Genomic DNA, 16,765 nt, shown 5'->3' on the forward strand with positions numbered 1-16,765 from the left:
CAGTTAATTATTGCTTAAAATATACAAATACCCTTGTTGATTTTAGGCAAAACAGAGGAATTACCCCATTTTTTTTGTATTTGTTTTATAGGCAGCCCAGATTTTAGTGGCTTTTACCTTATTAGTTAGATAATTTGCATTAATACAGTTGCTTTTTGGCTTGCTTTTGGATTTAAAGCTATTTACAGCTTAAAGATTTTTACCTTAAAAGGGACATAATTAACTTTACCAGAATTTTGATGGCTTTTTTTTTACTTTTAACTTTTGCTTTTAAACACTGAAAGAAAAGCACTTTTTATAGTGCCCCTTAGAGCCTAATAGGATTTTAATTACATAGCACTGTATACATTTTTTTAGCTAATTTGACTAAATTGTTTATAGCCAAATAATTGCAATTTAATAATTTTTTTGCCTGAACTTATTTACAAACATTTTAAAGACACCAAGAACTTTTTTTTAGCATTTTTACAAAGTTTAACTGCTGTTTCCTTTAGCAACTAGAGTTAACTTTTTACTTTTTTTTAAATTACTTGCTTGTTTTTTAACAGCCATTTTTATTAACTTAAATTACCATTTCAAATATCCTTTTGAGTATTTGAAATCCCCATGCTTATACTTACTTACTTTTTTTTTATTATACCCTTAAAATTTTTTAACCTGTTTTTTAATTTTTTTGTTTGTTGCCTGCCTGCCTGGGCCCGATTTTGCTTTTTTTGCTGAACCATTTTTTTTATGGGCAGCGGCTTGTTTTAATACCAGTTTAGCTAGGAGGGTGGGCTTTTTAACTAGCCCCCACCCTTTTTGGTTAAAAATTGCATGATTAAAGGTGTGCCCACTCTGCAGGAACAAACCCGTGTGTTTGTGGGATGGAGCAAAAGCAGCTGAAGCAGAGAAACCAGATCAGTTTTCAGTTCACTGTTGTAAACAGTGAGAAAAACATGAATTTAAATATCATGGGAAAAATAACCTTGGCATATGCTGTCCTTTTAATGTAAACTAACTCAACTCATGCTCCTCACCACTTTTAATGTAAACTAACTCAACTCATGCTTCTCACCAGTTTCTTTCCCCCTCTAGGGTTTGTTTTTACAATACAAACAAACCCCATCCTGAACATTAACTGTATGGTAATGTTTTGAATGGTGAATACTGGATGTGAATCTTTTACATTTTTAACAATTCGGTTATTTTGCCCAGGGCTCAGTGTGGCATTTTCTATATACCAAGACCTGGCTTTGGTGTAAACCTAATGGGAGGAGGCAAGGGCTTTGGAAATCCAGCTTGTAGGGAAGGGTGCCTAGAGTTCTGATGCATTGCTGCAGCGACTGTGCTGATTGTGACTATGCTGGAACTCAGGAGACTTGTGTTCTATACCAGCTCTCTGCCCCATGCCTGCTGCATGACCGTAGGCAAGTCATTTCCCCTCTGTGGGCCTCTGTTGTCCCATCTGTACAATGGAGATAACAAAATCTGCCTCCTTTGTAAAGTGCTTTGATATTTATAGATTAATAGCACTATAGACTCATAGACTTTAAGGCCAGTGGGGACCATCTTGATCATCTAGTTTAATAGCACTATATAAGAGGCTAAGTATTATTATTATGCTACATGCCTTCCTAATGACTGAAGATGGGAGCTTTAAAATAGAGGAATGGTCCGTCAATTGTAGCTAAGGGGAGACTATCTGTTGTAGTAAGTCACTTGTACTTTGGCTTTTAGTTTAATCTAATGCTGGTGGAAAAAAAATTCAGAATATATTCACCAAAAAATTGAGGTTTCTGTTTTCTAATGTTCAAAACAGATTCTATTTTATTTGTTTAAATTCTCATATTTGATGGAAAACATTGAAATGGTGATCTCCATTTCCTCTTTACCAAAATACAGGCTTTCAGTGAAAAATACTTCTAGTTATATTTTTTATTAAAAAATAGTCATAAAAATATCATGGAAACTAAAATTTAGATAAAGTCAATATTGCACAAAAATTCCATATTCAGAATGACCATTTCTTTGAAAGAAAACACTCTTCCTTTGAAAATTTCCAGCCAGCTGTAGTGGCATCATACTACATTGTTTTAAAGCAATACCCTTTATGGTCCAGTGATTAGATCACTGGGAAACAGAGAATTGGGTCTTATTCCGGAGAGAGAGGCTGAGAGACCATGAACAAATCACTTATGTTTTTTCTATTTCAGTGTCTCCTTCTGTAAAAGTGGATACTAACATTAACCTACCTCACAAGGTGGCATGAATCTGAGTTCATTGCAGTCTAAGTTTCTTAGATGGAAAATATTATAAAAAGGACCAATGTTGTTATATTTGAGCATTTACCCTGTATTTCATTTTCACTATAAGGATGTGCAGGTGGTTTGGCCCAGGAATGTATTTCTTTGTACCCAAAGTCTACAGTCACAATTTATGACCTACCTAAAGTAGTGCAAGTGGCGAAGGAGCGTTTTGTACCCCCAGAAGAACGTCGGATCACTTTCCATGAAGGTAAACTTGGTTCATTTTGTGTGTGCTCATATGCAAAGAAAAATGTGCTGAAAGGACCATGTTTCATGATAACAGAATCTCATGAGCAATGTACACCATTTGAACTTGTTTACTCACCTGAAAAAGCTGAGATATTAGGTGCCAAGGATGCAAATATATTCCAAGTCCTTGAACATTATCCATATTAAACAGCAATGAAAAAAAAACCAAAACAAACAAACAAAACACCTCCATGAAGTGGCCTTCCTAGCCCTTCCAGGTGTCACCCTGGGGGGAGGTAGGATGTGGCTTCACTGTACAATTGTGGGCAGTCCAAAGCAGGCTAAATTGTTGAAAACAGTAGGTTGTGTAGATTAGTGCAATGTGACTGGTCACAAAGGTCCATAAAGACCTCCATGTTACATTTGAAGGGATAAATGCTGTTGGGTAATGTTACAATATACATGTGACCCACTGCCAGGTGGTTTACTCTTTAATTAGAGTCACCAATCCAGTAACAAAAGAGCTCCTCTCATACAACACTGCTTAACAAGAAGCCAAAACATGCAGTCCCCTTAGGCATTCCAACCCCTAGCTCCCAATCCAGACAAATAGATCTTGTACAGTAAGAGGTTACTGAGTGTGACCCAATTCCCTGTACATTAAGGTTCCTCATTCCCAAAGGATTAGTCACAGATCCCAGGTCAATAAATATTTCAGATTTTACCAAAATCAAGCTGCCACTCAATGTTTAATAAACTAACTAAGAATGTATTAAAAATAAAGAAGAGAGTTCTAAAATAGGTATAATATATATATATAAAACAAAAAAAATTGCTAAGTCCTGAGATGAGGTTTGCAGCTTTGATGTAGTCTGCTGATTTGCAGAAGTCTCTGGCAAACTTCCAAAAGCTTGGAAGGGCCTCAGTACCTAGCTTAGAATACTTCTTTTGTTATAAATCTACAGTGCAGAGAAGTTTGGAGCAGGAATGAGGCAAGATGGAGTTTTCTCAGCTGTAATTTATACCCTCTGCCATGTGCCTGGAAATTTACTGTCCCAAACCAAGCCCACCGAACAGGTACATGGAGAGTTACTGGCCAACGTGGATTCTTAGGTCACATGTCCCCACCACATGTCCATACATGTTTTGCTGAATCACAGCTCCTTGCTATCTGAGGCATTCTAAGGAAGAGGCTATCTGGAAAGCTGATTCTTTCTAATAGCCCTTCCACACTTGGATAGTCCATCCACAATGGGCTGTCGAGACTGGATGTAAACATCCTAGAGGGTGTCACTCCAAGAACAAACACAATTGAGATACAAATACATAGCCAATATCATAACTTCACATACAGTGATGGTACATAGATTTAAACAGGATTTGTTAGCATGTATCTTTTCCATTGTTATCTTACATGACATACTTTGTACAAAGTTTGTTGCAGTTGTATAATAGTGATACCAGCTATTATAAATATAGTTATCCTCAATCATATAGCATCATCCATCACACCAGTGTAGGGGTATGTTGGTTTTAGGTATCTAGTTTTACTATTTAAATAGAAATAAATGGTCAATTTTGGAGGGTGGGAGTCAAGAGAGGAGAGGGGAGAGAGAAAGGGGCCCCAGCAGTGAAGAAGGGGAAAAAGTGGAGGGGACGGGGATGACCTAAAAGCAAAGGCAGAGAAGTGTGACAGACGGTTTATATGGATGAAGCAGACAGGAAACGGAGAGGAAGAGACAGAGAGAGAAATGAAATTGGCATACAAGTGGATGGATAAAGAGCACATCACCAATTATTCAATACTGGGAGATTTGCCCCCTAAGTGGGCTGTGAATACTCAGCATGACAAGCCAGAAGAGTGTAGCTTCCCAGCAAGTCTCTCAAACTGTTCTGGAGCTAGCATGTACTTTTCGCGATTCCGGATTTAAAATGTTTGCTTATTCAGGCCTGGTTTTTGTATTGTTTTTCTTTTTGTTACAGGAGATTTTTTTAAAGATCCAATTCCAGAAGCTGACCTGTACATTTTGGCTAGGATCCTGCATGCCTGGGCAGATGACAAGTGTATGCAGCTACTAACAAAAATCTACAAGGCTTGCAAGCCTGGTATGTTTTCCTCTTTGCAAAATAGAGACATATATGCATCATTTGGTTTGGACAGGGTTTTTTTTAAAGGGCCATTTCAATGAAAGACTAAGTAAAGAAAAATACTCTGCAAACCTTTCTCCTTTTACATTAGTGATTTGCATCCAGACCCCATGAGTAAGAATGGCCAACTTGAAAATTTGCTTCTAGTAATATTGCCGAGTTTCCAGAATTGTCCTGGAGTCTCCAAGAATTAAAGATTAATCTTTAATTAAAGATTATGACATCTGACAAAACCTCCATGAATACGTCCATCCAAAGTTGGCCTCTAGGTTTGGCATACACTTTAGACATGCAAGGCCACATTTATAAAGTTATTCAGGTGCCTAATGATGTTGATAGGCACCCATTCAAATTTTGAAAATTGCCAATGTGCATTTTATATTATTTTAAAACTCTGGCCCACGGGGCTTGATTTTCACAGATGCCGAGCAACCACACCTCTGGTTCATTTCTGCTGGAGTAAATAAATGTTTCAATCACAGCTAATAGGTTCCCCTTCACTCTCTACTTTGAAGTACAGGAAATAATAGCTTATTGATGCATAGAATCCCTCTTGCTATTTCATTAACTACTGTAGCAACATAACATGATTTTTCTTTTAATATAAAGGGGATCTCTAAGATTATGGAAATAGCTAAAAATGCAATTGGAAAATAAGCTTTAGTGTCCTTCTCTGACATATTAATGTGTTTGTTTTTAAATCTCTTTATCCCACCAGGGGGCGGAGTGCTGTTGGTTGAAACATTTTTGAATGAAGACAAAACTGGGCCTTTAGAAGCCCAGCTCTTCTCTCTGATGGTGTTGGTTCAGGCTGAAGGAAAAGAACGAACGCCAACCGAGCACAGCAAGCTCCTCGCTGCAGCTGGTTTCAGAGAGATTCAAGTCAAGAAAACAGGAAAGCTCTATGATGCTATTTTAGGAAGAAAATAATTCTGTCTCTTCTTTCTTGCCTGTTGTTAGATGTGTAAATGCAGTGACGTGACCAGCTTTTACTAGACCGCAGCAATGAACCCAGCTCATAGTTAACCATGTCACTTTCTTTGTACAACAATACACTGCTAGAACATTCACTCATTATGTATGTTGGGCCTATGAGGCCATCTGCAGCTCTTTTACAGTAAAGTGCAGCTCATGCAGGCCCCCACTAGGGTGACCAGATGTCCCAATTTTATAGAGACAGTCCCGATTTTTGGATCTTTTTTTTATATAGGCTCCTATTACCACCACCCCCCCCCCCTCCGTCCTGATTTTTCACACTTGCTGTCTGGTCACTCTAGCCCCCACTCCCATTCTCCACCTGCCATACCCCACCTGCAACTCCCAGGTGATAATAGGGAGGGGCCGCTGCTTTAGCTCTCCATGGAGAGAAAGCAGCAAAACCAGCACTCTCCCTGCAGCTCCCAGCTGTTCACTACTGCCTCTCCCATGGCTGCAGCTTCCAGCTTGCTGGCTCCATCAGCTGCCATGCAGGGAGGAGCCCTGGTGACATCATGTGACTGAGTGGGGCCAGCAAACCCTGGCAAAAATCTGGGTGGGCATATGACTCCCCCCACCCCCGGTGCCCTTCCCATGCATTGACTCTGATTTCTGCCCAGCAGGGTGGGAGGTTTCGGGGCTGCAGCCCCAAGGGGTGTGCTTGCTGCGAGGCAGAAACCCTGAGACCTCACATCGCACACAGGGCTGAAGCGCCAAGGCCCAGCTGGTGAACTCTGGCTCTCGAACGACTGACGATTGTGTTACGTGGCTCAGAGGGTCAGTACGTTTGGCCACCACTGCTACTGGAATTGATGATCTGCTAGTTTGAATGTGACTCTTGTTTAGCTCTTGACTACATGGGGGATTAAAGTAATTAACACATGTTTCACCAGAAATAGCATGTGAAAGCAACTGTGGAAATCTTATACTCCTTGCATTATACATTGTTTCTATGCTGTCAGAATTTTTACTTTTCCATTCTTTGCATGTTTAACATAATGGCTGACCAGCCTGGTTTGTACTCAGCTTTCTTCTTGCAAATATAAACTGTACATCACTGTTGGTTGCACTGTGATTCTATGAAAGTTTCTACAGTGTAAAGCAGTGTTTCCCAAACTTGGGACACCACTTGTTTGGGAAAGTCCTTGGCAGTTACCTGCCGCGTCCGCAGGTCCAGCCGATCGCGGCTCCCTCTGGCTGAGGTTTGCTGCTCCAGGCCAATGGCAGCTGATGGAAGTAGCGGCCAGTATGTCCCTCAGCCCGCGCCACTTCCAGCACCTCCCATGGGCCTGGAGCAGTGAACCGTGGCAGGATCCAGAAAAGGAGTCAACTTTTATATAGATAAGCGTATTGTAATACTCACTTATACAAAGCAAAGGAATTCCTGGAACACTGAAAGTAACAACTCTAGCACATACAGGCAGGACTCGACTGCCTATTAACCTCCCCCCGGATCAGATACAATAAATAACAACATACAAGACTACAGCTTCACCCTAAAACAGAAATGCAATACTGTATGTTTGGAGATGCTGTCAGCACTGATCATGACACTAACCAAAGTTGCTGTAATAAGCATTAACAAGGGGGAAAAAAGGAGTTTTGGAAGGAATAAAAACTCTTTTTCCAGCTGAGTATCAACTGATCTCTGAGTATTGGGAGTTAGGAGGATAATTGTTCTGGAAGGAAGTCATCCCTCAAACACCTTGGCCTGGGCTGAGCTGACCCTTTTGGGGTGAGGTGGGTCAGGGTGGGGTTTGGACTCAGCCTCATCTGTGGCACTTTAGTCTGCCTCCCCAGCTGAAGGCAATTAGTATAGAAGTCATGTGTTGGGGATCATGTGATTAAGAACCAGGTCTGCTGGGAGATATAAGAGCAGCTTGGGTTTAGTCAAGAGAGAGACTGCAGAGAAACTAGCTGTGGGCCTAACTGTTTCATTAATGAGTAAGACCTAGCCAGGAAAGGGCTAATAAGGAGAAGGTCTAGGATAGTTGCATATGAAGAGGTCCCAATCAGCCCAATTGTGTAGGGTCTAATGGCTGGACTGATAGTAGAAGGTGGGTGCAAATTGTCTCTCCCCTCTCCCTACCTTTTCAGATGGTGTAATCTTCCTTATTCATAAAAGGAAGAAGAGATTGTTGAGAGCCCAAGTGAGAAAGCTGTTAATGAAAGGGCTGAAGGACAAATATGGCAGGTCCTGGGAAGAAGGGCTATGCCCAGAATGAGTCTGTGATAGAAAAATGGTCTTGTTTCCTTTAGAATTTAATTTAAATCCAGAAGTGCTGTGAGCTCTGTGTCTTAGCTGGAGGGCTAAGTCACCTCAGTGATGATTGTGCCTAAGAACCCCCCTTCAGCCTACATGCGTGTAGATATCTGTTAAGAGGGGAAACTGAGGCAGTAGAGTGGCATTGGACTGGGTAAGTCTCTGCTATACACTTACTGCAGAGCTTCCTGTGAAATACAAACCCCCTTAATGCTGGCATTTCCTAGCTTTTAAGTACTTGATTTGAAATGCTACTAATTTTTAATGTAGCTTTTTGTATGTAATTTCAGTATAACATGGAGTCTTCTTGAAAGCAGGGTATTATACTACACATCGCTACACCAGGATTGTAATTAAAGCTCTGATAATGCCTGTGCAGAGCTCCTTGAAGGACTGGAGCCTAATTAAGTACCTTATCTGAGGTCTGTATTAGACTGATATACGACTACTACACAAGCAGCTGACATACAACACTATAAAAGCACATTTCAATGAAATTTGCAAAAACCATAGGCCAGGCATTCCTAAACTCTTTCGCAGCATAGGCCACATTTCAATGCACAGGTTGTTTTGTGGACCCCTCTCATTCAGAATCACATGCCCCATTCTCTGTCTCATTTGCGATCATGTAACACTCCCGTGGGTACTGTAGCAGTTGCTTATGATGGAAAAGCATTTCATTTATTCTGAAATGTCTTAATGTTATATCCTTGGGGGCCACAGTTTTAGGAAGAAATCACTGGAGACAAAGAGAGCTGTAAACCTTGGAGCAGCCATTTATTGCCACACACAGAACTAACCAACAGCCAGCCCAAACTGGCTGGGCTATCCCCTAATAATCTAACTCAGTTGCCATAGCAACACAAGATTCTATTACCATGACAACCAAATACACAACATATTCCTCCCCCGCTTAATAAGAATGTCCCCTAAATAAAACAAACACTAAACTAGAGAAGGTGGGTAGACGGCCTCCATTCCCGGCTGAACCCCAGGGATTATTTTGCCCTGTAACCGTGGGTTCGCCCTAGCGAAAGATCCAGCCGATGAGGAGGCCTTCTGTCTCTAGGTGGATTACGGCAGACTTCTGGTGTTGGTGCACCCGAAAGTGTCTTGGGCACGGGCCTGACAATGGGCTCAGGGTTCGTAGGGCGAAGGGGTGAGGATGGGGTATCAGCTCGTGCTGGGCAGAGGGGTATCTCTGGTGCTGGCAGTAATGGAGGGGAAAAGTCAGGAACAGGTGACTTGATTCGGTGTCTTGCTGGAAGTGGTGAAGTCAGGCAACTCAACTGAAGATGTGTCCTGAGGACTGGTATGACCTGGCAGCAGCTGATCTACATGTCGCTGCCAAGTGAGATCCTCTGCAGTCTGGATTGTGTAGGAAACAGGTCCCATTTGAGTAATGACAGTGGCAGGGACCCATTTAGCTCCAGAAGTATAATTACGAGCCAAAACCGGCTGTCCAGGGCTAAAGGTTCGGTCTTTTGCTCTGGGTGTGTTGCATCGCAGGCGTATATGAACAAAGCTGTTCAGTCAGTTTGATTGGCAGCAAAGTCATTTATTTCTCTCCAGCATACATCTTTATACTCTTGAAGCAGGCAAGCAAACAGTTGCTAATTGGTTAACAAAATTTACACAGCCGCAGCTGTAACCCCATAGGGTAATTATCATCCTAACACCTGTTTGACTTATCATCCTATTTACTGCCTACCAGCAGATAAAAACTAGCCTCGACCTTGAAGTCTAAACACTTCAGCTCTCACATACTTATCTGCCAAGTTCCCACATCTCCCGCCTTTTCTCAAAATAAAAAAAGAAAAAAAAGAAAAAAGGCATAAGCAAAACATTCCCAACTCATAACATCATAACACTACAATCTATCACAAACCAAAATTAAAACTTTATAAAACCAACCTATATAACCATGCAATTCTTAACATAACCCCAACAACACCAAACAAAAACAAAGCACAACTAATAAATGGTGTAAATTCTACAGGATTCCCCCCTTCTCTATAGCACACCAACTTGTGGCAAACTTCTATTACCAAATCATCCCTCAGATGTCAGGCGATCAAACTGACACTGAGGGAGGGGGGGGGGGTCCTAGAAAAACACAACATAAACCACATAAAACGCAAAAAACAATTCTGGCCAGAAACAAACAAAGAAACAAACAAACAAACATACAACACATAACATAAATTTAACTCTGTAAACAAATGCATGGTATATCAAGTACTAAGCAGCTAACATTTATATTCCTCAATTATCTAAAATACAAAAACAAATATATTCTTATTGGGCAATCAATTATTACTTAAAATACACAAATACCCTTATTAATTTCAGACAAAACAGGGGAATCACTTCATTAAGTAAATCATTTACAGGAATACAATTGCATTTTGGCTTACTTCTAAATTCAAAGCTATTAACAGCTTAAAAATTTTTTTTTTTAACTTCTACTTTTAAACACAAACAAAAAACATCACCACTTATATGCCCTTAAGCCTAATACAATTTCAATTACATAGCACTATATATATTTTTCAGCTAATACAACAAAAGTATTTATAACCAAACAATTACAAACTAATAACTTTACCTAAATTTATTTACAAACATTTCAAAAACACCAAAACTTTACTCTTTAGCAACTTTGCAAAATTCAACTGCTGTTCCCTCTAGCAATCACAGAGTTAACTTTTACTCTGCCTAACATTACTCGCTTGTAGTTAATTACCTTCTCTATCAACTAGACCCTCAAGGTTATCAACCAGTTTTCCAAGCTTCTTGTCTGTTGCCCGCCGCCTGGGCCCGATCCTTTTTTCCTCTTCAAGTTCTCTATCTATCGCGTGCCTGCCTGGGTCCGATCCAAAGCACTTTACATAAAGGTATTTTGGGTCACATAAATTCAAAGCCATTCTCCCAAATTACCTAGATTTATGCCTAAATAACACCATAAACTCCCCCCCCCCTTTGAGAATACTCAACAAACCTTTTGGCTGAGTTTCCTCAAACTTTAAAAACAAAAAACAATTAGGCTCTAAAAAAACAGGGGTAGTAATGGGGGGGGGGTAATACCATTTACAATCCAATTAGGGAGGGCAATACATGCTAAAAAAAAATTCCACAACACAGGGCGCAGCCTGCAAAATAAACCCCAAAATCCAATCAATACCACAGTTTTTAGCAGGAGTCCCAAATTTTTTCCTGCCAGTGTGCAATTCTTTGCTTCTTTACCAGGGTCAGTTCTCAATGCCCTTTTAGTCAGGAATTTTTAGACATTGGCAATATCAATGATGTGAGTGTTTTTTCTTCTGTTCCACCACCATCGTGGTTCAAGTTCTACGGGGGAAATTATCAGGATATCATCCTATACATTCAGGCAAAGCAAAAATTATTTCAATCAATTAAATCAATCAGGGAGGATCAAACAAACGGGATCCTGGCACAGCTAACAAGCAGTTGTTCTCCAGGGGCTCAGGGTGTGTACATCTTGTTGCTTTCTCAGTCATTCCATCCACCATTGCAGCAGTCATCTCTAATACTGACACTGTTGCAGTTTCTTCAGTCCTACTGTTTGCAGCCTCAAATCCTGAATGAGCAGTGGTAATATCTTGGACTAGTTCAGGAAATAGTTTTCCAGGCACTGCTTCTAAAGGCTTTAAAGTTTCAGCTGAGGTTTCCATAGATGTTACAGTTTCTGCAATGATTTGTTCTTCAATTGCTGCAGCTGTAACAGGCACAAATGTTTTTTGAGCCCCAGAGCTTTCAATACTAAAAATGGGTGAGCCAGTATCTGCCAGCTGCACAGCTAAATTCTCTTGCTCCTCTTCGTCTCCCTTTCCACACACAGGCAGTTCTTGAGGACACATGGCGCTCTGTAGAGGGGCCCCATTTACAACTGCCCCTGGGCATTCTGATACTAGGTTAGATGGCGCATCTCCTACATCATTCTGCATGGGGGCCTCAGCTGCAACCGCTTCAGTGGGCTCTGATTCCAAGGTAAACACAGTATCTTCTACCTCTGTCGTCACAGGTGCCTCAGTTACCCCACTCTGCATTGCATCCCCAATAAAAGCTCCCTGAGTGATCTGCCGCTCATCGGATCCCTGAAGCCGAGCAGTTCGGGTGGGCTTGCGCAAAGTGATGTCCATAGCAAAGGCAGTTTGGGGAGGGTCAGTGGATCCAAACCCTCGAGACCCGCGGTCAATCGGGGTCGATCGGGGCACACATCCCTTGAAAGGTATTAATTGAGCAAGACGTGTATCAGCAGTTATAGTCACAGGGGGACAAAGGGCACGTACCATTATCCCAATATTCCCCGTATAATCGGCATCAATAAGGCCAGGCAAAACAAAAATACCTTGTTTTGATGTTGACGAGCGGCCAATCAAAAGGGCACTCAGGCCAAATCCTAATGGACCATCGGTGTTGGAAGGAAGAACTTGAACCTCGTCAGTCTCTAAAACTACATCTGTCGCTGTGGCCAAATCCACTCCGGCACTGCCACGGGTTGCTCCGGTGAGGTGTTCCAGGCAGCCGGGTTGCTGGTTGGAGGCACTTGTGTCGTCGCGCTCCTCCGAGGGGCGCTCCGTGATCCGTTTCCCGGCAGCGGTGTTCCATCCTTCTTGTAACGCGCCCAACAGTCGGCGGCGCGATGTCCAAACTTATCACATTGTGTGCAAGCGCCAGTTGCAGCTTCAGGTAACACATCAGAGGCCCGCTGCTCATTTTGCATAGGGCAGTCCCGCCGGAAATGCCCGGGTTTTCCGCAACCAAAACAGGGGCCGGCTGGCCGGGTCGGTTTTCTAGCCCCCCGCTGTCGCCCGAGCAGGGGTTGTAACGCCACGGCCAGTGCAGAGGCCTGTGCCTTAGCATGAATTGCTGCCTTATCCGTCTCCTCAAGCATAGCGGCCCTACCACATGCCTCAATCATTTCCATCAGGGTCGCAGTCTTGGGCAAGGTGGCTAATATACGGCGGCAAGTGGGATTTGCATTCTGGGTTGCAAGATCAAGTCCAACTGCAGTTCTGGCCTCTGGCGTCAGATTAGGAGATCTATCAATAGCCTCTTGAAGGCGATCCAAAAGGGTGGAATACGGTTCCGATGGGCCTTGCATAATTTTAGCGTAGGGAGGGCTCGGCTTTCCCATCTGGGGCACCGCTTTAAAGGCAGCCAAAGCCAGTTCCTGCGACTGCTGCAGGATCCGGGGATCGAGGCGGGCTTGCAAATGCGGGTCAACAAAGCGACCGGCTCCCATAAACATATCAGCAGTGGCCACGCGCGAGGATCATCATCCGGTAAATCCAAATTGCGGACAAGAGCCAAGTCAACTCTCTTAGCCCAATCATCTTTCCACAACAATTTCTGTGTAGGTGTAAGAAGCATGTCAGCTAGCTTAATCGCATCATACGGACACATTGCTTGGCCAGCAAATACCTGTTCAATGATAGACTGTACATACGGATTATCTAGTCCATAAGCCATGATCGATTTCTGTGCCTCACGGATCAACTTCCAGTCCAAAGGGGCCCACCGTCTATGATTAGGGTGTTGAGGGTCTGGCGTAATCACCGGAAAGGCCTCAGGTGTTAGACCTTCAAGGATGGCTTCTCTTAAAACTCCATGCCAGCGCTGTACCGGATCCGGAGGGTCCCCAGTTGGAGGGTCCCGGGGCCAGGCGGGCGGGGGCGAGTCGAATGAAAGCACTTGTGAAGATGCGATCGCGATGATCCAGGTGGAAGACCTTCCAATTGGTCCAACTTGTCACATATATGCTGCAGCTGTCGACCCTGGCGCTCCATCTCCTTATAGAAGGCATCAGACTGAGTAAACTGAGTAAACGTAGTCAAATCGGGATATGGCTTTGATGGCACATGTTCCACCCGAGCCCCCTTCGTTCCCCCGCAATCGTGGCACCCCAGGTCCCGTGGACACGGCATGGCTTTGAGGGGGCGACACGGCAAGGCTGTCTCCATAGGCTCGGGCGTATCGGGGTAACGGGACCGTAGCAGGATCAATCATGTCGGGCCAATAGCCACATTGGAGGGTAGTGGAGCCGTAGCAGGGCAACATCATCCATGGGGTAGGAGTTGGAAGCCAAAGGTATCACCGTGTCCTCACCACCGAAAAACTCTCTGGCTCCAACCGCAACACAGAAGGCATTCCGGGCGTTGGGCGGCAGAGCTCAGAAAGGGCCACCTGCACTCCTGCCTCGGCCACGAGCGTTTCTACTATCTCCTTCGCCTTATTCCATACTGGACTCATGGAGAAGGCCTCCTTATCGCCCTGAGCCACCGACTTCCAAAGCTCGGAGCCTAGCCGCTCCCAAACAGCTTTATCAAAATTGTACTTGGTTGAACAGAAAGTCCCCTTCTCCGTCCCCACCGCAGCAGACGGGATAACGTATCAGAGGAGCTTCTCTCCCTGCCGCTCGCGATGCGCATCAAATATTCATGCACCGTCCTTTCTTCCGCTGATGCAGCGGTTCCCATGTTAGCTGCTCACCTCTGGGCTGGGGTGTGCCTCCTTTCAGACGCCCTGCGGCTTGCCACTCGACACTGAGCTCAGGTGCGCCCCTCTTTTCGGATGCCCTACGGCTCCTAGCCGCTCAACACTGAACTCAGGTGCGCCCTTCTTTTCGGACGCCCTGCGGCCGCCGCTCGACACTGAGCTCAGGTGCGCCTCCTTTTCTTCTTTTCAGTTCAGGCCACCAACACTGTCCTCATTCAATCACGTCGGGGTCACCATTTGTTGCATCGCAGGCGTATATGAACAAAGCTCTTCAGTCAGTTTGATTGGCAGCAAAGTCATTTATTTCTCTCCAGCATACATCTTTATACTCTTGAAGCAGGCAAGCAAACAGTTGCTAATTGGTTAACAAAATTTACACAGCCGCAGCTGTAACCCCATAGGGTAATTATCATCCTAACACCTGTTTGACTTATCATCCTATTTACTGCCTACCAGCAGATAAAAACTAGCCTCGACCTTGAAGTCTAAACACTTCAGCTCTCACATACTTATCTGCCAAGTTCCCACATGGGTGCACGCCTGATGACTTGATCTTGCTGCTGACGTTGCACAATTTCTCGGGGTTCAGAAGGTTTCAGCAGATCAAAGCAAGTGTGCAGCTGTCGTCCCATCATTAGAAAGGCCGGGGATGCCTTGGTCGTAGCATGAGGTGTGTTTCTGTAGGATAATAAGAAGGTGTCCAGATGCTTTTGAATGGATAATTGTCCCCTTGGTGATTTCAAAGCTTGTTTCATTGTCTGCACAAATCTTTCAGCTAATCCATTGGTGGATGGACGATAAGGTGCTGAAGTGATGCGGTGTATCCCATTGCCTTCAGGTACTGATGAAACTTCTGAATTCCGAAAATGATTCCCGATGCCTCACGTTCGATTTGGGCATAGTTAGTTTCTGCTTTGCTTAGAGTGCAATTATTTGCCTCCATGCATTCAGCTGGGCCCTCTCAGTGTGGGAGGACTGGGAGGACTACATGAGCTCGGTGAACATGTCGTTCTGAGTTTGTTTTTTCCGCCTTCTAATCTGTATCAGCCTGTGGGACAGAATAGATAGGGGCTGCGTTGAAATATTTGCACCTGCGGGAGGAGAAAAAGGGAGGGTAGTATTTTAAAAGATACATTTCAGAGAACAAAGGGGACACTCTTAGTGAAACAGGCAATTCATAGTACACCGCACATGTTCTTTCTGTACAAGTTAGCATTTTGCCTCTTATACTGCCACTTTGGTGTGAGTAAGCCATCACACACGGGCAACAGAATTCAGCTTGCAGGCAGCCTAGGGGCACGCAGGGTTCTGCTTCTTCTACATTCATTTCAATGCTTTCAGACTGCTGGGCCCCCTTTCCTGTAGCAAGCAATGCCTGGTGGGTTTGGCATGTAAAAGGAGGGCCTGCAGGCTCTCTGGGATGATTGCTTCACACAACCCCCCACACCCACTGCGTGGCTCCAATGAGGGATGAGCCCTTTAAACTAAATGCCAACAGGGCAGCGCAGCTGTTCCCCCCTCTCCCCCTCTCTGTGTGGCTCCAATCAGGCTCTCACTCACCAGAAGTACCTTCCCCAGGGTCCTGATCCGGGAGCCCACCTTGGAAGTGGGTGAGGCTATTGGTTCTAGCGTTAAGACTAGTTCCTGGCTATGGGGGAAAATGTATTCCCCACTTGCCGCCTGTGCACTGTCCTCCTCCTCCTCCTCCTCTTCGTCCTCCAATGACTCATCCTCCTTGCTTCGTGCAACTTCCCCCTTGCAGGTGTCCATGGACAGTGGTGGGGTAGTGGTGGCATCACCCCCCATAACTGCATGGAGCTCACGGTAAAGCAGAATGTATGGGGCTGTGACCCAGAGCGCCCATTCACCTCCCTGACTTTTTGGTATGCTTACCTGAGCGCCTTGATTTTTGTATGACACTGCTCTGTGTCCCTGGAGTAGCCTCTTTCCATCATGGCCCTGGAGACTTTAGCGTAGGTATTTGCGTTCCTTTTTTTGGAACATAGTTCTGCCATAACAGATTCGTCTCCCCAACATGCAATGAGATCCAGTACCTCCCATTCAGACCATGCTGGAGCTCGTCTGCAGATCTGGGACTGCGTGATCTTTTGTAATGGTGGAATCTGCATGGTCGCCTGTGATGGTGGACTGTGCTGATAGTCATCTGTGCTGCTGGTGACCAAACAGGAAATGAAATTCAAAAGTTCCCAGGGCTTTTCCTGCCCACTTGGCTAGTGAATCGGAGTTGAGAGTGTTGTCCAGAGCGGTCACAAGGGAGCATTCTGGGATAGGTCCTGGAGGCTAATAACGTCAAATTGCATCCACAATACTTTAACCTGGGATTACGATCTCAATTTAAGCGCTACTCCACTTGCTGAGG

At 44.1% G+C, this 16,765-nt stretch overlaps 2 protein-coding genes across 2 annotated transcripts; one reads left to right on the forward strand and one right to left on the reverse strand.

Annotated features, from left to right (window-relative positions):
* The first annotated feature begins 1,380 nt into the window (after window positions 1-1,380).
* LOC120395793 (acetylserotonin O-methyltransferase-like) lies at window positions 1,381-5,691 on the forward strand. The gene is made up of 4 exons (XM_039520511.1): window positions 1,381-1,409; window positions 2,356-2,496; window positions 4,461-4,583; window positions 5,344-5,691. The coding sequence occupies exons 1-4, from the start codon at window positions 1,400-1,402 to the stop codon at window positions 5,553-5,555; spliced, it is 486 nt and encodes a 161-aa protein (XP_039376445.1). The 5' UTR covers window positions 1,381-1,399; the 3' UTR covers window positions 5,556-5,691.
* Window positions 5,692-9,078: 3,387 nt separating this feature from the next.
* Window positions 9,079-15,316, reverse strand: LOC120395847 (uncharacterized protein K02A2.6-like). Its single transcript, XM_039520599.1, has 2 exons — window positions 14,914-15,316; window positions 9,079-9,352 (listed from the first exon to the last, which is right to left on the reverse strand). Exons 1-2 carry the CDS (start codon window positions 15,138-15,140, stop codon window positions 9,094-9,096), a joined length of 486 nt encoding a protein of 161 aa, XP_039376533.1. The 5' UTR covers window positions 15,141-15,316; the 3' UTR covers window positions 9,079-9,093.
* Between the last annotated feature and the right edge of the window lie 1,449 nt (window positions 15,317-16,765).

Source organism: Mauremys reevesii, linkage group 1, assembly GCF_016161935.1.
Source record: "Mauremys reevesii isolate NIE-2019 linkage group 1, ASM1616193v1, whole genome shotgun sequence".
Classification (NCBI taxonomy): domain Eukaryota; kingdom Metazoa; phylum Chordata; order Testudines; family Geoemydidae; genus Mauremys; species Mauremys reevesii.